Source organism: Notothenia rossii (assembly GCF_949606895.1).
Source record: "Notothenia rossii genome assembly, chromosome: 2".
Classification (NCBI taxonomy): Eukaryota; Metazoa; Chordata; class Actinopteri; order Perciformes; family Nototheniidae; genus Notothenia; species Notothenia rossii.
This window is the reverse complement of record NC_136904.1, coordinates 15,502,152-15,524,984: the sequence shown is the minus strand read 5'-3', so window position 1 is coordinate 15,524,984 and position 22,833 is coordinate 15,502,152. Positions and strand designations below refer to the sequence as shown.

The window sequence follows — 22,833 nt, the reverse complement described above, 5'->3', positions numbered from 1 at the left end:
GTCTTGAATCAATTCTAGCCCATTCAGATCTAAAGATCCATTCACAGGAAGTGAAAAATAAAACACTGAGGTTTATACCTTAATTTAAGTTAAAAACTATATAAATGTACATTTGAAAACGTTCCCTGTTAATCACATGAGTACTGTATGATATAATTAAGCCAAAACTAAATAGGATCAAGATGTTCAGAGCAGCTAAGCACCAGAAGAGATGGGAAAACATTTGCTTTGATTTTCTCCAAAAATGCTACAAAAACTGTCAACCTCATGTTTATTATACTACACTACAGCATATGATTGTATGAAATAATGTTGCATATGAGAATCCTTTACAAAGAAAACACATTTAAAGGTACACAAGAGTAATGCGTCAGAAAAACATTGTGTCAGTCTTACAGAATATGAACAAGAGACATTCTTAAAGTAACTGGGGTCAGCAAATACCTTGTGCAGTCTATCACAAGAAAAGGTTATACATGTAAATCTGCAGAAGATAACATACAAAATGGACAGGAAAAAGTATTATTTTAAATCAAAGTAAAAGCTTTGGAATCCAACTGTATAAGGAATGCAGAGAGCAGCTTTCATAAAACTATTTGCACAATTTAAACAACACTGCTTTTTGCAGCCAATCCAGCAAGTCATCACATGGATTCATCTCAGGTACATTTCTGCATCAGATTTCCACTGATTTACAAAGTCACTTAGTGAGTGAGAGGGGAGTGTACTATTCTTTAAGGCCATTAGCTTGAGCTTTTATCCCCAGCCGCTCCTGCCTCTCAGCCTGTCTGTCCAAGGTGGGGCTGAGGCCCCTGAGTGCTGAAGAGGGCAGGCGAGAAACCCCGTTGACTGTCCGAGCCCCACTGTCTATTGGGCAGATATAGTCCGCAGATTCATCAGGTTTCCTTTTCCTGAGGTGACTGAATTGGGTGAATCCCAGCTTCTTGGGCTAAAAACACAGAAAAGTCAAACCCATTAATAAATCATTTACATTGTATGCTGCTTCAACAGAAACATGTTGATTCTTGTTTTGCTCTTACCTTTACTTTAGCAGTGGTAGTGAGGGGTACATGGCCTGTGGCATTGCCATACTCTCTTTTCTCCTGCGTGGCCTGATGCCCCACCAGGGCAGCGAAGGCAGTGGCGAGGTGGCGACGGAGCAAAGTCTTCTGTGGAGGAATATTCAACAGCAGTGCCAAAGTCTCTGAGCTGAAGCGAGGCTCGAGTATCTATGGAAGAGCGTATTGACAGAAGAAGACCATAACAAATGTAGTTATTCAGTCTTGTCATGAAAGCATGTGAAAAACTTGCAGAAAAGCTCAAAATCTACTTACAATAAGCCCTCCATGTACGCCGCTGCCTCGTAGATTAGGGGCATACTCGGCTAGATCTACTGCTCTCAGCCACTCCATCACACGGTGGTTTGACCACTGCACCACCTCTGAGGGAGAGGGATTTTTCTGCCAAAGTCAAAAACAAAAAGTATTAATCTTCTATCTCATTCATACTAGTTTGATCCATGTTCTAAATACATTATAGTGAGTGCTTTGAATGCACCATAGAGGCATTTATACATTATGCTTTATGTTAAAGGCATTTCATGTCTGTATGTCGCCATCTTGTGGGCAGCTCATGTAATGACACCTATTTCCAAAATCCACAGTAACTTATTACTTGCACTTCCTGTTGCTCCATTCAATGTTGGCTTACCTCTTCCCCTGGCCTACGTCGAAGACAGTGGGGGTTGAACTTGTTGACATGAAGTACATGGATGGCACATTTAATACTGAGATGATGAAGCTGGCTGGTGACCTTCAGAGTCAAGAGGTCGTTCTGAGGGAACAACAAAAGAACAGTGAATATCATTGAAATTCAGGACAATTATGCAAATGTTTAAATACATCTGAAATGTAAATATATGTATTTGCAGGCCTCCACATTCATGGGAAATGTTACAGTTGGATTCAGTCTTACCACTGTGAGGTATTGTATCATTCGACCATCCACCCGGGCTTCATGGAAATGGTCTTTATACTGAGGCAAACCTATATCATCCAACCAGCCTAGATGGGGGAAAAATGTACATTAATTGACTTCACTCACTCTCCTTATGAATGCTGAATCAAGCACCATCAGCTGTTTTATCACTGTAACTGCTCAGTGAAAAATACAGTTCCTTTCTGAATGCTGGCCATATTTGCATTTTTTCCAAACAGATTTACATCTCACACATTACATGTCTTTGTTTGGTTTGTGGCCCGATATCTCCCAGTCTCTATTTATGGATTATGGTTCAAATGAGAACAAATATTCCATGTAGAAAGAGTCTTACGCGTGACCCAGATGTAGTCCAGCTCTGAAGATTTCTCTATAACCTTTGTGGTGAAGGCCTTGAGAGCGAGATGTAACTTCTTCCTGTGCAGCGGATTCTTCATACCCATCTCCTGAGGTCAAAAAAAAAACTGTCACTATAAAACTAAGGATTGGGGAATCAGTGGTGGTGCACAATGTAGTTTATTTTAGCCGTTTTAAGTCTTCAATTTAGTCATGAATATGTTTCTTCAGATACCTACTTAGAAACTATATATGAGTAAAAATATAATGTTGTACATTCACATCATTTTCTCAATGATTACTGTAACTGTTCTGTTTTATTCTCTGACCTTCTCAAAGTCCTGCGGTGTGGCAGACAGCAGTGTCTGTCCATGTTCGACCCACTGCCGGGTGAGATTAACATACTGGCCCAGTCCATAGTCCTCCAGCCAGCCGCACACCTGCTCCTTGGTCCACTGGCTGAATGGAATATTCAGATCACTGAAATAAAAAAATTAAGAAATCAGATAATGAACTGATTCATTTATGTCAAGTACTTTAATGTGATTTATGTATGTAACACATTTAAAGAATCGTATTTGTTACACTGTTTGATTTGGGTATTTATAGAATGGTGAATGCACATGACGAGGCATGAGAACCAAACCAAATTTGTTTAAAGGAGTAAAACAGAATTCTGACTTGCCTGATACAAAACCCCTAAACTCTTACTAAACAGATAGGGAGAGTCACACTGATTTTTACCGTGCTGGGTCATAAGACTCGGGGGTCCTGGTCAGTCTGGGTCCTGCTGTGGCACGCAGACCCCCTCTTTTAAACTGACCGCCGTCTGAATCGGCTGCCTGCAGGCCTCCTGACTGGGTTCTCCGAAGTCTGTATGAAGGAGAGTTAAAATCATCAAACCATTTCATTCTCAAAGTTAAATGATAACATATTTGGCACACGTATAAATATTGTGGTGGTGATGGAAATCCCTAAGGTGAGTCTTTAATGAGTTTTAGATAAAACTGTTATCATCAATCATTCAACATCTTACAGGGTCGTGCAACAGTGCAGTTTCAGTAATTATATAGTAAGTTTTTACTTTTTTACTTTACTGTAATAAGTAGGACAGTTTCATTCTGCAGGAAAGATTTCTTTATGGAAAAATCTCTAAATGTTTATTTTCTCTCCACTTATATATTATTTATACACAAATATATTCTCTATAAACCATATGTATTTTGGCTTGAAGTACATATTTATACGTATACTTTTTAAGGTCTATGTAATGTTTGGTTTTCTTCTTTTTTCCCGTACTTGGCCAGCATTTATGTTGGTGTATTGTTGATTTATCACTGTCATTTCCCACACTCACTTTCCCCAGAGCCTCTTTAAGCTCCTGTTATTCTTCATGTATTCTGGTGAGCCCACAGCTCTTAGGCCGGGTTGTGTGTTCTCTGCAGAATGAACAGGAGAATTATCGCTCGAACTGCTGTCATCAACTTTCTCCAACTTTCCTGTAAAACGATACAAAAACTAAAGTCAGTGTAAGTGCAAATATGGTTCAAGATTTATGAAAGTACTGTGAAGGGCAACTTAGAAGCAACATATTTTTGGAGCATTTGATAAGTTGGAAAAAAGAGTTTAATTGTGATTGGCAAAAATAGACGTACTGTACTGTAATCTTGCCAAATAAACAACATTTCAACACTGGAAACTTTGAAAAAATAGAATGTCTTAATATATGGTTTCCTGTAGGGAAGCGTGAAAGATAAATCCTGATGATGATTACTGAGTAAAAAGCAGTAAAAAGAAATTCCTTTGCTCTTTCCTTCGCTGGCATACCAAAAATAACATTCAGAGCAAAGCGGCGCACGTGTTTCAGTCTGTCTTGTTACAGTACTCTATTCATGAGCGAGAACACAGGTCACAGATCATTGAGTTTGACAAAAAATGCACTGGTTAATGCCCTGTGAAAAAGAAGGGGTTCAAGCTAAATGTTACAAGGTGTGATATTTATGGTATGGGCTTCAGTCAGTCAGAACGGAGCAGAGAAAAAAATCAGGGTGGGGCTCAAGTTAAAAATGGTCGGTGAATCTCAGGAAGGGAGGATCTGAAATGAATGAGAGAGAATGAATGAGAGAGGGTGTGTTTGGTGAGAAAGTCTTTCCCATGAGCCATCTGCTCTGTCAGGAGCCTCTGCAATTAAATGTGATCAAAGGTGCAGCGGTCGTCTGGTCAAAGGAGAGTGGTTTGCTCCAAATATGAAAGCTGCATTTGCGCACAGGAGTTACTGGCCCCGCGACTATTCCCCAGAAAAATTAGGTCTGATCCTACATCAAAGATGATTACTGCACGCTATCCATCATCATGTGTAGCTTGAGTTAATATATCTGGATTTACTTTGGCTGGAGTCTCCATCTTCGCTCCCATCTGGAGACCTTTGACTTTGGATTTCACTGCTGCTGTCTCCGCTCCCGTTCTGCTCTGACAGAGAGGAATTCACAGGCAGCGTCTGACTTCTGGTGTCATCCAGACCATTCTGGATAAACCACACACAGATACAAAAGGAAAATGTAATAACTGTAAATATATCTATTTTGAGTATCATGTACTGGGCAAATGAGAAATTCTGACCTCTCATGCATTAATCATGTACCATAAAAACTTTAGCTTCCAGTAAAGTGTAGAACAGTATAATGATTGGAAGCATCCGTTGTTGATTGTATAAGCCTATCTAAGATAGAAGAATATGGACACACTACATTTGTAAGATGATTACCTTTTGTAAAGGTCCATTTTTTAGGTCATTCATGCTACTTGATAAGGTTGACGGGTCTGTTCTGAGAAGATAAAGACAACATAATCTCAGTAAAAAAAAGTGATATCGGAGTCATCCATGACCTAACAGCTGCTTTATTACCTGGAATCACTGTCCTTCTGGGCGGATGATACAGATGTTTGTCGAGAGGAAGAACTGCTTGTGGAAACCTTTAAAGGGTAAATACAAATCAATATCATGTTTAAGCAAGTAAATGTCTATCAAGTAGCTGAAATGGTTTGTACCTCAGACTTTACATCCACAGATTTTACACTGGCAGAGTCTGTAGTATTCTTCATCAGTACATGCTCCTCTTCCTCACTGCTGCTTGACGGAGTCCTGCCATTTGACAATGACCGAACAGCAGGTGGAGCTAAAGTAACAAAGAGAAGAAACCCTTATTTCTCAGCAAAAGCCGTGGCGTACATTTCTGTTAAGGAGGGGAAGAGTGGTGGCTTTCAAGCTGCTCAACGTTGTTGCTCACATAATAGAAACGCCACTAGGGAAGGATAACGCAGTGAATAAGCTGATTACCTTGCCGTGTGGTGCTAGGGACCTCTCTGAATTGCCTGCACTGATTCAGGAGCAGAGTGAGCTCTTCAATGCGTCGTTCCTAGAGTAAACAGAGAGGAAACTCAATTAAGATGTTTATCTAAGGTTAGGAAACACACATATGGACTACCCACTCCACTCTATTACTGACCCATACACCACACAAATGTCTCTCTTTCACCATATGGCCTTTACATCAAAGTTGTGGATAGGGAGGGGATTGACACAGGCCTGGCTGGAAATCTTAGTTGTGGTAACCAGCTGTTTATTTTTTGAAGTGATGCCCATGCCTGGTTTTGTCATGGTTCTCCTAATGCAGCTCACTCCGAAATTAGGCTTGGCAGATCGAGGCCTACTTAAGTGTGGCTTTGCCTGAAATGGCCCGCCTTGGGGTGTGTGTACGTGTGTGTCCTTCGGTAGTTTGCCACATGTAGGCTCTCGTCTTTAAAGTCCGAGAGTGTCTGGGAGGGTGAATACAAAAGCCCCTCTGTACTATAAATGGTGGAGGGCGGCGCCTCTGAGAAATGACAACATCTAAAAACAGTTACCTTTTAACCTTTCAAACAGCATGATGATAGCAGTTCTATATACAGGCCAGTAAGACACTTTACGTTGTAGTTAACCAAGACAACACATGCTGCCTTATACTGCTTGATCACAAGCAGCTGTGTTGACCAGAAGAGAAAGGAAAGATTTCCACATCACTTCTAACTTACCTTTTCATCATTGGCAGTCACCAGTGATTTCATTCCACTCCTTAGCTTCTGCAGCTCCTGATCTAAAAAGAGAAACACCACACTGATTATTAGTCTGTAAAAGCAGCTGCTCATGTCATGTCAAATAAATTAGTATTTTGTAGAGAAACATAGTCACATACTATACAGTTCCATAGGGAAGGCAAACATACATGCTAACATGAAGTACAGTTTTTCCTCACTGGAGTGCCATCAAAAACTGTGTATTTTTAGATTCTCCCAAGCCTTTTCTAATCTACCAATCATAGCTTTAGCCATGTCAGCTTTCACATAGTTGGGCCCACAGTCTATCAACATTCCCTTTGTAACTATTACAGGCACACAGAGATTATTGCTTGGGACTGACATTGGTTTTACTGAGCAAGTACCCCATGTGTTTAACTGACAAAATTGGAAGGAACAACAACATATTTGTCATAGGAAACCATATAGACAATTAAAAAGCCATAGGGATAAGAGATAGTGCATCAAATAATCTTTGGAAATGACTTGTTATAATCATAGCTGCCCCTCAGAACAGAAATCAACTAAATCTAATCAAATACAGAGACATGTTTGGAGTAAAGAAATAATTGAAAGATCAAAAGTAGACATGGCCCATGGGTTTTAAATGTTTTTCATTAAGTACTGCTCCAACACTGCAACAACTGCTCAGGCTTACATTTGGTGTTTAGCCTAATTTCCCCACAGATCTTACTGCAAATAAACGGATGCAAATGTGAGTCATTAACTGCGTCACATATCAGGCTGGGTTAGTGTTCAAGAGAGACAGGCTGTTGTTGGCAGGTTGTTTGAGGCTGGGTGCCATGCTTACCTCTCTCCGGGCTCTCAGGGGATAGAAAGGGTCTGGCCAGCAGCTGAGTGTGCAAGCTCTCGATCTCAGAGTTCTTACTGAGCAGAAGCTGCTGAAGGCTGCTGATCTCTGCCTGTGGGGGCCACACAGGGAGCAATCTTAGAAGGGTTATATACTGCAATCGCAAACGCTGTCTGTTTAAACATGCTTTTTAAGTTATTTCACAGTCACAAAAACAAGACGTTAAAGTCTTAATGTCTGCACATGTCTGCACTTGAGAACCACATTTTGAAAGATCCTCAACGATATTGTACCGATACATGTACATGGAACAGAAAAAGAATTACAATAGACATTGAATCTGAGAAAGGAACATTTCTTGTTTTTTAAATGTTAAATGAAAAAAAGCTGCTAGCTTTAGGCTGATCTATTTAGCAGTTTGTAATATAGCTGTATGTCAGCCTGTATGTTATGTAGGAATGGAAGGTCAAAAATACACGTTTTGTTTTGTCAAACATTACATATGACTATTCTTTTTCAAAAGGTAGAGTTAGAAACAGAAACTCACAGACGAAGGCATTTTTACATACCATATCTACATATGTGGCCAGTTATTTGGGAGTGCATTAAGATTTCCTTAAATTGTTCAAATTGTGAAATAATTGCTTACTTTTCAAATATGGGTAAACATCCAGTTGATAGTGAGGTACCGATTCATATTTGATATTTGAAAAGCTGCAGATGGTTTTATACAGTGTTCACATACACTGCACAACAAACCAGATGGACCTCCTTTGAAAAATACCAAACATAGATAATACCATTTTAAAACGGTATTTCCCTATAACCCTAAGCCAGTCTAAGGCATAACTTGTATAAATGAAGTCTTAGCACCAAAATACTGTTTTAGTGTGGAGTTAAAACAGCAAATAAAAGATATCTAAATCTTAGTCAGATAAAGTGCCAGAGGGGGAATGCAGCAGCAAAGACTGTAAGAGAGATTATGAAATAATGGGAAAGATAATGAATTTATCTCAGGCTGAGATCATGCAAAACGGCTCGAGAAAATCTAAGAAGTTTAGACCATGGGATCATGCCAAGGTATACAAGTAGGGCATTAAAAGGGATTATGCCGTTATTAAATGTATTTCTACAGGACTTTAAAATAGAAAGTGAACAGTTCTCAGACCTCTTAAAGGTCCCATCATGCTTTTCCGGTTATTACCCGTCCCCTTGTGTGTTATAGCTTTTTCTGCATAAATGGTCTGCAGAGTCACAAACCCTCAAAGTACACCCTGTAGAGCAGGGGTGCCCACACTTTTTTGGCTGGTGAGCTACTTTTGAAATTACCAGCTCACCGAGGTCTACCAACCAAAAATAAAATCCCAAATTGCAAGGGTTGCTGAATAACACGTTTTATTTATACATGGCATAACTACAATAGGGCTGCAACAAACGACTAATTTGATAATCGATTAATCTATCGATTAATGAAACGATTAATGGACTATTCGGAGTATTACTGCCTTGCACAATTTCTCAAACGCTCTTATTTAGCCATCAACTTTTAGATTTAGCTTGAGGTTGTTTTAGGCATGTGGAAACTAACAATGAAGACAATAAAGATGAATACTTGATTCAAAAATACATATATTATTAAATTAACTTAACAAATTGTGAACAAAATTAACATTGCTTTTTATTTGAATTAAATAAATAATATTTCACATCAAAAGAAACAACGATGTTTTAACAAATCGTATTCAATAATCTGATGACAGAACTGTAAACAAAAAGCAAGAATTTCTGGGTGGAAGTGGTATGTCTTTAGCTTTTTGTTGGTCCCGCACTCATTTAGTTGTTTGTCTCTTTAACTTAATTTGAGTTTTCCCGGCACTTGACTGATTTTGTATCGCTTTTCATTCTGGGTTAACAGACTGGAAAGTGATAGGGTTATGGCTAGAAAGGATCCGTCTTGTGTAAAACTCTCGCGAGAGTTTGGCTGAATGTCACGTGGCTGAATGTTTACGTTGACGATCGTTAACATCAGTTGGCCACAGCAAATGATGGTGAGAAGCTAAACTATCTATTAATTATGTCAATGACAGGGAGTGTGATTATTGAAATAGGGTGTTAGCGGTCTTGTTGGTGTTCAAAGAAGAATGACAACACTGTAGATCACCAACACTATGGTTTATTTTTTATTCATAGGCAAGTCAACGTTGTCGCAGTAAAAGTCCCAAGATAGCTCCTGGTGCAATAAAATGTTCCCTTGCAGTGTTTTACTATTATGTCTGATGTTTCTCTATTAATATTGCTGCTGCATTAATGTGTATGTTGCATCATGTTACTGCTGTAGATGTGTTTCCGAGCCGCTCCGATTACAACGAGAGTTACAACGAGAACGTGACGTCATATTTACACTAGACGGATCCTTTCTAGCCATAACCAAGCGATAGGTCGCTTTTTCTGTCAATCAAGTAAACTCCTGAATTAAGTGGCAGAGAGGCCAAGGGAGGAGGGTATCAAAACCTGTTTTGTCTATTTTAACGGAGCAGGATTTTTTTTTTGTATGAATGACTCGCGATCTACCAGCATCGCCCCCGGTCGACGTGATGGGCATCTCTGCTGTAGAGAGTAAAACTCTAACACAGAAAAGACGTGTCTATGCTGCCCCAGAACGCCTCGTTGGAGATTTTTCTTTTTCCATTTTTTTCTTCCTGGGAAGGTTGACGTCACAATGGAGGTCAATTTGTCCAAATGGACCAATCCGCAGACACACAGTAGGCTTGTTTGAGACAAGCGAGACCTGCGCAGACCTGCGCAATTTCGATCAACGTCTTGCTCGTGCGTTGCATGATGGTTAGTCATTTTGTCCGACTTGCTCTGGAGGCTCGCTCATATGAGACGTTGAAATCTCGCGGGACAAAGACGCCCGCAGCCTTGAGAGCGAGGCGCGGCGAGGCGGCGCAGTTCCTCTCCTCGGGCTGCGGAAGCGAAATGCTTGATGGGAAATGACTCGCTGGTATCTCGAGCTGAGCGCTCATTGGTGTTTTTTACCCCGTGCTGCTGATGAAACTCTCCAATTGGCTCGGCAAAAGTTTGTTGTTGTTTGGTGTCAGTTTTACGTCGCCACTTCCATTCACATTTTTCATCATTGTTCCACAATGTGTATCATCATGAAATTAATATCTATATATGTTATAATATACTTGCACTGCTTACCGTTTTCATACTTTATATATTTTAGCATATTCATACACACTGTTCATACTGCTCACAGGCTGCTGTATATATTCATACCCCTCACTGTTTATTCATCATTAAATTCATTCTATCTTTTATTCTGTAGATTGTGTACATTACTTTTCACTTTACTGCTTGTTGCACTCCTGGTTGGAAGCTAAACTGCATTTCGTTGTCTCAGTACCTGTAATATGTGCAATAACAATAAAGTTGAATCTAATCTTGAGCAGAAACAAATGTATTTATTTAGTACATATCTGACATTAACGATTAAACACATTTGTGCATTCTTTATGAATGCAAACCGAGTCAAGCCGACTCCGGAGGTGGCGGTATGCACCTTAAAGTTGTTTGCGATCCGCCAAAAAACCGAGAGAAGAAGAAGAAGGCGAAGAAGTAGAAGAAGAAGAAGAATCCGACTTGGAGCTGTCCGACTTCAGGCGAGCTTTTTGAGACCTCCCCCGGCTGCGATCGGCTATTCTCGTCTACTTTCGCGGCGAGCCGCAACGCGTCTCAAACAAGCCTACTCACTCAGCCAGCAACGTAGAGCTCCGCACCCACACTCACTCAGCCTGAGCTCCGCAGAGAGTGAGTGTGTGGAGCTCCGCGGAGCACAGACCCCAAGCAGCAACAAGGAAAAAACACCAGTAATCCACCTCACACTGTCCGCTCCTCGAGCCCCACAACGTCCTGCCAACACGGCACTCAGACCCCACGCAGCATTCTCATCTGTATGTCATTACCGGTGTCATTTTCTGGTTGGTAACAAACGCCATTGGCAGGAGCTCCAACAAGGCGTGGAGGACAGAGAATACACATATACTATACAGAGATGCTGTATGAGAAAACCAATGTGATTTTGGAACATTGAACAACGTAAATCTATTCTAGTAGACCTCTATAATGGAATTATGATCAGTAGAAAAGGCCATGACATGAGACCTTGGTGACTCGCATATAACTGGCTGGAACAGCGGATTGGAAAGCATTTAGGAAAGTTGAGCGGACAGTTAGCAGTTGAATTTGCCCACTGATGGTTTTGATGGTCTATTGCAAAGTCGAGACACCATCAAAACTCAGAACTTTTTTTACCTTTGTTGATTGGAGTTTCTTCTCATACTGTAACTTCTGATCCTCCAGATTCTCCACTTTGTCCTTGAGAATCTTGAGCTCTTTCAGTAGGCCCTAAAACAGAACAGATATGTCAACATTTAGCTAGTTTTAATATTCAGGAGATCTTAGAAAATCTGTCCATTGTTTTTCCATAACACACGATATTAAATACTAAATGAAATGTACCTATTGGTGGTGTCACACTCTGATGCATAACTGACAGATGGGATTATTTTTCACACGATTTAGGCAGGTTGCGGAGTGACATTTAGCACTGCTGGGGATATTTAGTGCGTGCTTGTTTCATTTGCATTTAAACCTCAGTATCACACACACTCTAGTGAGATAACCCATGCTGAACACAACATAAGAAGCCATGCATGCAGACTGTGCCTACACTTTCTTCTCCACAGTGGTTCAGCTTCCCTGAGCTACCCTGTTCCAGGGTGTGAGTGATCCCATCAGGCCCATCTGGAGCCTTTTCTAGTTTGTTCATCCCTTCTGAGATTCGGTCACAAGACGTCCCGGGGTTTGATCCCTCGCCCCCAGTGGACTCCGCGGGGCAGGCCACAGGATAGCTGCTCTCAGATGGGATCTCCAAAGCCTTTTTCTCCTGAATCTTGCTATTGATCTCCTCCTGAAACCTACACATCTGCTCCTGCAGCTCACTAATGAAATTCACTACAGTCTGACGGATGAAGTGGGGGGGAAAGAATTGAGACATTTATTTTAGAAAGCAAGAGGAAATACCATAGATGTGTATAGATACAGTATGTTTAGATACAAGTGTGTGTTTGTTTGGGCTACACGCAGTGTGTTGTGTGCAGGTGTTCGGATCAGGGGGTCAGGTTCAAACCCCACTGCAGTCGGCATGTCGTTGTGTCCCTGGGCAAGACACTTCACCTCAAATTGCTCCTGTGGGGATTGCCCACAGTAGTATGTAAGTCGCTTTGGATAAAAGCGTCTAACAAGTAACATGTAATGTAATGTTTGTGTGTGTTTTATATAAGTTATTTTTCCTTTCTACTCTACCTTATATTTACAAAACCTGATATTCAAAATCTCAGGAATATGTACATTTGGGCTTGAGTCTGATTACATAAATAAGCTAGTAAGCCAGTATTTCAAGCATAAATCCAAAGCTGGTACTTATTTACTGACGCACTGGGCCAGTTGCCCTGAGGGGACGAGAAGGTTTGCCATCTTTTAGAGATTATACGGACCCATGTTCCCTCAGAAAGATTGTAAACAACAGTGGAGCTATGCCTGGACTGTGGACAGAGGAAGTCTCACTTGGGGTCCAGTACAGCGGATATGACAGATGATATGGAGTGCCTGCGTGGCTAAATTTAACTGCAAGCTTACTGGCTCCACAGCAAGGAGGCTTCCGCATGTTGCGTGTGTGTGTGTGTGTGTGTGTGTGTGTGTGTGTGTGTGTGTGTGTGTGTGTGTGTGTGTGTGTGTGTGTGTGTGTGTGTGTGTGTGTGTGTGTGTCTGTGTGTGTGTGTGTGTGTGTGTGTGTGTGTGTGTGTGTGTGCCCAATGTTGCATATGTGTGGACATGTTTGTGTTGTAGAGGCAGCACGTGGGAGGCCAATAAATTGTTCAAAGCTGATTTTTTTCCTATTCTCCTTAAGTCCAAGCAGCTGTTGTTGGGAAAGTTTGGTTTGTGAAAGCAGGATTAAGAAAAGCTGAAACACCGCCGTCCAGTGTACAGTGTGCTGTTACCTTAGAAATACAAATAAAATCCCTCCCTATAATTCCCCAACCATATTTGAATAATATTATTTTCAAATGCTTACGTGTAATGTTTTTGGGAACATGTCTTCAGTTCCTTTTTTTAGACAGGCCAATGGAACCTTTACCCACAACCAAAAACAAAATGGTCTTAGCTAAAGCCTAAAAACATTCATATTTGGTCTGCCATCCATCAGCCAGCTCTGCTATGCAGGGAGTCTTTTAACCTGAGAACAAAGGCCCTTTGACCAGCAGTGTTTTGGAAGTAACTACATACATTACAGTATCCTGTCCTGCCGCTTTCCCTGCTTCCTCTTTCTCTAATTCATATGGTCACTGAATGCCTGCTGGTAACCTAACACATCGCTCTTAAGCAAATACATGATTCAGTTTAAACTGACAAAAATGTAAATCCCCTGGAGACTGTTTTTTTCCTGTGGACTTTGCCCAGAAACAACAGAGTCAGAGACTGGGTGAATATTACCCTCCATCTATCAAGAAAGTGTTTATGAACATCCATAAAATCGGCTGCTGACTATAAGGTAAGATCCATCAAAACACCAGTCAGATTTCTGTGAGTAACTGCTTCACTCCTGGCAGAGTTCGGTAACAGTTCAGAGGACTATAAAATATAGGTTTCTGAGGATTTTAGCTGAACTAATTCCTCATCTCAAACAATCCTCAGTAAAACAAGCTATATTTTCATTTAGAATATGACGCATGGCGTTCACATTTACTGTACATAGTCAAGAATATCAGGTTTAATTGCTCAATTTAAACAATTTAAAGCTTTAATGTAAGAAACTTAAACTGCTTTTCAAACTTTGCAACCTTTATATGATCGAAACATTTGTAAAAAAAAAGTTCTGACGAACAACACACCCATACCTACAGGCTGTACTGCATTAAAAGTAAAATACAACAGAGAGTAGGCATATTTGGCTCTCTGAGTAGCCCTACCTCTGCTTTGTGCTGCCTTTCAGCCCCATGGCTCTGTTTTCCCTCCATGTCTGCCAGCTTTAGTTTCAGGTAGGACACCTCCCCCATAAGACTCAGCTTCTGGTTCTCCAGTGACGTCCTATGCAGGAACTCCTGTCATCAACAACATACAGCAAGAGCATGAGGCAACACAAAGAGACGTACAGTTAAATACTAACATACATGAATACATAATCCTGTCAATAATACAAAACACTCAATACTTACTGAACAAAGGCAACATTAAGTATGAGGCACAGCTAGCTTCCAGTGCTGTAATGACAGTGCCCCAGACAAACCCACTGGTTTCAGACGCTGTTTGAGTGGCTAAATATACACAACCCATGACCACTATTTATAATGCCTATTTCACAGCTCAGTCAAAGTACACAGCAGAGGGGGAGAGAGAGTGAGAGAGAAATATACCAAAAGCATGCAAAACATTCACAGAAAGAACATTAAAATAACTTTGACAGGTGCATTTTCCTGCAACTTTGAACTGCTGCCAGTCTAACCTGGTGCTAAGTGAGACTTTCTTTGGGCCTGCTATACAGTACTGGTACTATCTGTCCCGAACAACTGTCAGCCTTGAGAGTTAAGCCAGGCTCTGTGGGCAGATGTATTACTAATTTGGTTGATGTCAAGCAGGTGCTAAATCACTTAAAGTCTAGGAATGAGTATCGGAGAAAGGCAAACAGTACATATTGATATATCCATTTAAACTCTGGCTTTGGACAATGTCTAGGCTTCTTCTAGAGAGTACACATGGAAATATTAAAGCTTTGTCACCAGGAAGAGATTTACGGCTCAGGTCCAAAGCCTCATAATGACCATGTCTCCAAGAAACCAGCCCTGGCTGCCCTTTGATACTCTGCACACATACATGTACAGCACTGCACATAGAAGTAGACACTGAGTATTAAGTTCACAACTCATTATAGTTAAAAGACGCAAGCCTGGCACATATACAATTAGTCATATAGGTTTAAACAGTCTGCTTTGAATTGATAATTCAGATGAGCACCATTACAATAATGACATTATGCATAATACCTGGTTCACCTTACTCCAGTGTCTGCCTGCAGCAAAGGAAAAATAAGTGTATATCCTTCATGGACGCGGGTGGTTTCTAGCACCCTGTAGTTTCAGTAAATTACAGTTTCTTAAATCCATTCCATTCAGAGTCCTTCGTAGTGTTCAGCAAAGCCTCTGTTACATTTCAAGTCAAAAGCAAACAACTGAAAGTTGCACATGCACACTTCTAACTCTTGGAGTAGCACCACCCTTATTCCCTCCCATTTCTCCACCTTTTTCAGCTGTTCCTCCCTTTCTCTTAAATGCTTTTTCCTTTCCTCTGTTTTCCTCTCTCTCTTTCCCTCTCTGTTTGTATGTGTGTGCAAGCGTTTCTATGTTTGTGTATAGTATGTGTGTATGTGCCTGTACACACATCATGGTGGTTACAGGTTGTGGGTGTGGCTAATGGTTCTGTAATCACCTGCCCAGACAGAACAGTCTGGCCCTGCATAAACTAGAAAAACACTCTGAGACACTGCTGTGGAATGAGTCTGAGCGTCCTAAATATTTTTGGTTGTCAAGGTAATCTGCAGACTGAAACTCTGGAATCTTAAAAGGAATTTGTTCCCAGGAAGCATAACTCATCCCAAGTCAAATTCTACAGCTTATGAGAGAAGATTGAATCTGCAGAAGAGTCATATGTGATGGATAGATCGACAGTCTTGTTAAATGGAAGAACACTATTGATGTGAAAGCCCTGGATGCCTGCTGAGGGAAGTCAGAGTTTCCTGATTTTGGTCCAGTAATACATCAAGCATTTGAAAGTCCAATGTAAGAAGTGTTTTGGTATGTGAGGCTGTACCTGCTGTAGCATCTCCTCCGTGGAGTTGAGTTTGTGCTGATGCTCCACCAGAGAGTTCTGTAGATCGCTGATTTTGACCCCCTGAGCTTCCACCTGTTCTGTCAACACACTCACCTGTGTGTATTTGTGTGTGAAGACAGAAAGCAGAGATGAGGATGTTTTTTCTACACACAACTTGACAATAAAACTGGTTTTTTTTACATAATTGCAACCTATGCTTGACAAAATTCTTTAGGCCTCCGATTTTCGCCTTTACCTTCTGATAGAACACATTTATATCAGCTTTTTTCATTCAATTTCTGTACTACATTTTTGTTGAAATGTTACATCTGTGACTGATTAGATAGTGTAAACGTTTACTCTAAGAAAAAATGAATGATCCTTTGTTCCTCACTCAGTGCTTGCAACACTACAGTGGCGCCAAATGTCAGCAAAACGCAGGTTAAATATAAATCTGCAAAGAAACTATTAGGGCCACATCATAGCTAATCCCATGCTGATAGGCCCGTCCGACCAGCCAAGTGGAGCAGATTTTCTAAAGGAATGTTACATGTGAGGCCTGAAGAAACAAACAGGGCACCTGCTCTCACAAACACACCTACAGTACACGCTACAGCACATGGTGGTGCTAGCCTCAGCCTGTCTGAGATAAGCACTTGTTCAGTTGTGTCATAACTACTCACACCTACATATCTAGACAAAGAAATTGTTAAAAAAACAAACAAGACATTCTAGTGTTGTAACCAGAGCACCAAACCCAGCTTTACAACTGCTGATTCACCTGTGCAACTGAAATACAGCAATTACGTAACCTTTAGACTCTGACCTAGCTTTGCCCTCAGTTCCTCTACTCGTTCCTCTAACACTGTTATGTGATATGGGCACTGTTCAGAATCAGGTCCCACTCAGTGTGGTCACATGACCTCTTCTATTTGAGCAGGCTGATACCAAATGGAAATGATTCACCTCTATCAACAAATGTCCAGGCATTCTTCAGGTTTAACATTTTTTAAAGGGTTTATAATTGTTACACAAAAAGAAACAGACATTTTGTTATGTGCTTTGAACACTAAGACTGACAAAACTCACCTGCAGAATAAGGGACTCTTTGTCTCCCTCCAGACGTGATAACCGCTCCTGGTAGGACTCACTATTGCCAGTAGAATGGAGGTTTACCTTTAGAAAAAAGGTTGGCTATTAAGTTCATTAAATACACAGTTAAATACAGGACAGTGGGTTGGATTTGGTTTCCTTCATCGAGGTGGCAGGCTGTGTACAGTAAACACAGATGCACGAACACACATAATTAACTCTCAGTATTAGCGTTGTTGTGTCAGTAGATCATGTGCGGAAAAGCCTGCAAAAGGTTTAGAGGTACTAATCCTGCACAATCTGATCGGTGGGAAATAATTGTGTGTGAAAGCAGAGCCTAGGAACATTTTAAAGCGATCAGTTCGAAAGAGAAGCAAAGTGCAATCCAATAGTCTCAAATATCTCAGAAATCCAGGCTTTCAACCACAAGCATGGAAACATTATGCAGGCCAGCTTATATCATCATGAGCCAGCAAGTGGTATGCAATAATTCAAAAACACCGTTAAGCATTTAATACACTCTTTGCCTTATGCTTTCAAAAACATCTGTTTAAGTACTAATATATGTGATTGTACATCATGCTTACTTTAAGTATTATTTCAGATATTCTTCATCATAACTTTTTTATGATTAATTGCATGTGTGTGCTGGACAGTCCCTCCTCTAAACCATTGCCATGTTTACAAGTCCAGTGTTTGGTAATATTATCTTCTGCCTTTCTTTATATTGTAAACAGCTCCCTTCCTTTTTGCCGTGTGCTTAATAACTCTCAAACTGTTTTTAGCCAACTTCAAAAATAATCAATTCCTAAACCGATTCTCCTCCTAACTTCAAACATATATCCTGACTTTCTTTCCAAATGTATAATCCTATTAGAAATCTCACATGTGTTATTTTCCGTTGACACTGTCATGTTGTGTTGATGTGAGTTTGTATGTGGCTTAAATGAGTTGAACAGGGCTTTTGCATTGCATTACATACATGTGATTCAATTGATACAGTGTTTTTCTCTATATATAGTTTTAGTATATACAATTTGAAAATAATCCAAACATTGTCAAGAAAAACAACAACAATGTTGTCTCTTATGATACATCATAAACCTCTTGGTCAAAATTGTAAATAATAATGATTAAACAGTAAATCTATGAAAACGGTTCCGCTATGTGTTTTACATTAAGACAAATGTGTAACATAATGGATGCAGAGAATACTAATGCCTTCTTAATCGTAGCAGGATGGTATGTGCTGTCCAGAGGCTCGCTGTAGGTTGAAGTGGAAGAAAATAATCCCAGCTGACATCTCCATTTATCTTTCACCTCAAACATTTAACCTTGTGACCAGTTTGGCAGAGAGTGCATCTATTATTTCACCCATGTTATGATCCATTTACTACCATGATATCGTTAGCTGTTTCTTAACTTATATTCATTGTTTTTCTAGTCCACAAGGAGCTTACAGTTCATGTGTTGCATATCCTACAGCACACCTCTTCAAAACATGTCCTCCTCCCAAATTAGCTACCATGGAAACCGTCATTATATCGTAAAAGCAACAACATTGCAAGACCGAAAAGAAACAACCAATATCCTTTGTGCAAACACTCGTGCAGTATACAGGTTTGAAGAGTAGACATGCAAGAGGATAATGTCTTACCTTCTTAAGCCAGGCAAAATGTTTGTAGAAGTCAATATCATACTCCATTGTGCAGGCCCATTGTACCGTAGTTCTGGCTCTTAATGTAAGATACTAAAATAATTGAGATGGTGCTCTGAAGCATCAGGGAGGATGAACAGATACAAAATCCTCAATAAGAGAAACCAATTGCTGTTGACTGTGCTGCACTCTTGGTCTCGCTGAATCCAACTCTAGTCCCTTTACAGAGCCTCCATACTGCAGCTTTAGTTGAGAGAGCAGAGAGGACCTCAGTCCGTGTGGTTTGGAGTCTGGGCAGCCTGAGACTTTTTGAGCTGAGGCGAATAACTCCAACTATGCCAGTTGGCTGTACTCTCTTTCTTTCTTCTCTTCACTTTTTTCTAGTTCTTTTTAACTTCCCCTTTGGCTTTTCTCCTGCTTTCTCTCTGAAGCACATTCAGTATAACTGCATCAGTATTTCTGCTGAATGTCATGGTCTCTCACCTTTTCTCTCCTCCCTTTCCTTTCTCGTACCTCTGTCTGTCTCTATCCCTGTCTCGCTTCTTCTGAAGTACCTCTCTGTCGAGACCATTTTGCGGGGCTTCTTAAAGGGGCACAGGGGAGAGGAAACTTTCTTCAACACATGCTTGTCAGATGTGGTGCAGAGCAAGATGTCAGTAAAGACCACGCAGAAGGGGAGGAGGAGGAGGAGGAGGAGGAGGAGGAGGTGGAGGAGACTGAAGGGGAATGCAAGTGAAACGTTGAAAATATATTGAAGTTGAATAGAGTAGACGAGGGTATACTGCTGGTTGATTACAAACAGGAGACAAACAAACAACTGTTGCAGAAAAAAGAGGATAGGAGTAGTGCAGGGGGTATAGGAACAAAGGAAGTCAGGCAGTGAAAGGGGGAGTGACTGCTTTTACTTTAAACAGGAGCTCTGGATTTCATTACCGGTGCAGTTTGCAATATCTCCAGCATCCGCTAACTACTTCTATGCAGACAGCCGCCACATGTTGATGGCCAGGATCAAAGACCACCATATCACACAACTAATAAAACCCATGGACTGATGCAGTGGTAAAAGTATACACTATATATATATAGTAGCCTATATGCCTTTGCTTTTATGACTTTGCAATTCTCTAACAGGGTTGCCGAACGTAGAGCCTGAAGGCCAAAGTTAGACCACCATAAGGTTCAATTTTGTCGAACAGATTCTTGTGTGAAAAATAAATGATGAAATAACAATATATTTATGCTATAGAGTAACACTTTGCAAGACGTTTGGTGGGCTACAAATAGAAGTGTGAGGCAGAGACAGGCAAACAGACAAAAGGCATTTCAGATTATGGAACTCATGATCTTAGTACAAAACAATAAATTGTGTTGGCTTACGGCCCGCGCCTCACCATAAGCTTCTCCTCTGAGGGGAAGAGTTCGGCCAGCCCTGCCATTTTCATTTATTGGATTTTTTATATTTTCAGATTGGATATTAGATTTGCATACTGAGTGTTGTATAATGCTCTTCTGGTCTTTTATCCATCCTTGTTACAGTGTTCACGGCCTTCAGTGAAACGGTACTCACCTCATCTCTGTGCAGCCACTTCAGTATAATGTGTGCTGTTTCAGTGGAGACTTGTTTCCTGAGAGAGTGCTGTTCCTGCTCACTCCCCTGCCCCTCCAGCACTCCCCTCAGGGCCTCAGTCAGCTGGAGGGCCTTTAGGGCGTGGTCCACCACTGGATCCAGGGTCAAATGTGAGGTACACTCAGAGGCTGGGCAATCCTGGTCCTCTACCTGCATTAGAGTGGTGAACAGCCCTTCACCCATTTTACCTAAAGGAGGGAACATCCGGAAATAGACAGAATTTTGTTTGGTTTACAGCATCATAATATATTGGGCCTCCGTATTATTTGTATAGCTGATAAGGAGTGAGTGTCAGGTTTAAGTATATTGAGGATCATTCCTGAAATTGGCCTCTTGAGGGCGTTATTGTGCTCCAATGTGGCTCGCTGGATGTAAATAGCATCAAAGGGCTGTATACTGTGGATTCTGAAATCCACAAACAAGAAGTTCAACTTGAACGTAACTGCAATCATCCAGTCTGTGATGCAAATCGTAGTTTTCATACATGTTAGAAAGTTGAATCAATTGACAGTCACAGACACAATGGGGACAATTGCATCGTTTTTTGTATGAATTTCTGATTGTGTTGGTTATAAGTTGTTAGCTGTGGTTTAGTTTGTTAATAGAGTGTGGTATTGGCTGGACGGTCACCTCTATTATTAGAACATTGTCATTCTGAGCCATTCTAACACACTGATGAGGTTTTGACAACAGCAATGAGCAAAATGTAGCTCCTCTGGTAGAAGATACAGAAGCAGAGACACAGATTGTGACTTGGATATTGTAGCACAGTGAGATTTAGAAGCTCAAGGAGAAGCAATGGAAGCACTAAAGTGTGTTATTGAATTATTGTCTGACTAAATAATGTTGAAGAGAAAGATGACTGGAAACTCATATAATCCAAAAACTGTTTACTTTTATTTCAGTCAAGACTCGTAAACAAAATGATCTCATAAGCTCATCCATACTATACTTGCTCTTTTGTTATTTCTTTTTTTTTGTTTTACTTATCCATCACAACTGAACAAATCGTTACATTTTCCCCTTTCCCATTTTTACTATAAGGCCTACAAGGCTCTACCCACATGATTTCTATATGGCAAAGTGATGTGGGTGGCGCCGGATTTAAGAACGCCTGCAATTACAAACTTGGCAGTGTATTGAATGTCTAATAATTAACAAAAACTCTTACCAGCAATAATGTCATCCATTTGCTCCAAGGCAGCCTCCAACATGTGGCTGGCGTTTGACGCCATGGCAACAAACTGTCTTATAAGGCAGCACTAGTAGATTGTCATTGACTGGAAGAAATAAGAGAGTTAGCTGCTGAAAAGAGAGAGAGTCAGGGATCTTCAAAAGAAAGACAGAGTGTTGCAGACTACTCCCCTTTCTTGTCGCACTTAGATGCTTTCACAGCAAAGCTAGAACAGCTGTCCTGACATCTGAGCGACTTTCAAGTCAACAACCATCTGATTGTGGCTTTTGGGTTTAAACTTCCCTATCATTTTGTTTTTGTTTTCCACATTTGGCCTGAGGTCATATTTAAAATAGTTGGTTTCTTTGTTTCTATAGGTGTTCGTTGTTTCTTACTATAAACTTTCACTCAAAATCGACAACATTCATGAAAAACAAAACAAAGGAAACAAGATTCAATAACTTTATTTTTAGCATGAAACACTTTTTTTGTCAGAGCCCCGGAGGTCATATCAGGACATTGGACCATAATACCCTGATTTTGATTGACGTTGATGACAGAGGACACACTTTTATAATGATAAGCAATGCACAATGAAGCTGGAAAGCGCAACAGCTGAATGAGTGGTCACACCCATAAGAGCTTAGGGTTCTTGAATATGTAAGTCATCTATTTTATATTAGATTTTTTATTTTTTATTTCATATGACATAAAATGTAAATATTTTAGTTTTAGCTTACAAACCTTAAAAAATCAATGGAAATGCAACATATGCAATTAAAGTATGGAGAACAAGTCTATATTGTTCAAGTCAATAACAATCACAATGAAAAATATGCAGATTTTTTATTTGTTTTATTTGTATTATTTAACCTATGAATTTAACAGTCAAGACGTTAAAAACAGCATTATCCGATCTCTGCTGGAGGGTAACTGCACAACCACCACTAAGATATATTAATCTACTGTTGTTTCTTATTTTAAGCGTAAGTTACTTGATTGATTTAGCTGGTTAAGCACATTGATAATCTTCAAATTATTAACCTGTCTTTAAATCAAAAACTGTGCTGTTATATACAGTATGGCCAACAGGGTGC

At 40.3% G+C, this 22,833-nt stretch overlaps 1 protein-coding gene across 6 annotated transcripts; it reads right to left on the bottom strand.

Annotated features, from left to right (window-relative positions):
• Positions 1-257: 257 nt before the first annotated feature.
• Positions 258-20,745, bottom strand: ppfibp2a (PPFIA binding protein 2a; the record flags this gene model as incomplete). 6 transcript variants are annotated; one of them, XM_079666170.1, is made up of 22 exons in its annotated part: positions 258-949; positions 1,041-1,229; positions 1,335-1,460; positions 1,711-1,833; positions 1,975-2,063; positions 2,333-2,444; positions 2,664-2,814; positions 3,079-3,207; positions 3,692-3,833; positions 4,720-4,858; positions 5,099-5,159; positions 5,240-5,307; positions 5,383-5,510; positions 5,672-5,750; positions 6,406-6,467; positions 7,259-7,370; positions 11,576-11,668; positions 11,994-12,284; positions 14,293-14,424; positions 16,187-16,300; positions 17,276-17,362; positions 20,503-20,745. In XM_079666170.1, 22 exons carry the CDS (start codon positions 20,743-20,745, stop codon positions 728-730), a joined length of 2,892 nt encoding a protein of 963 aa, XP_079522296.1. In that variant the 3' UTR covers positions 258-727. The 6 variants fall into 6 exon arrangements, with proteins under 6 accessions (XP_079522296.1, XP_079522297.1, XP_079522298.1 ...); XM_079666171.1 differs by lacking the exon at positions 20,503-20,745 and adding an exon at positions 18,936-19,395; XM_079666172.1 differs by lacking the exon at positions 11,994-12,284.
• Positions 20,746-22,833: the final 2,088 nt, after the last annotated feature.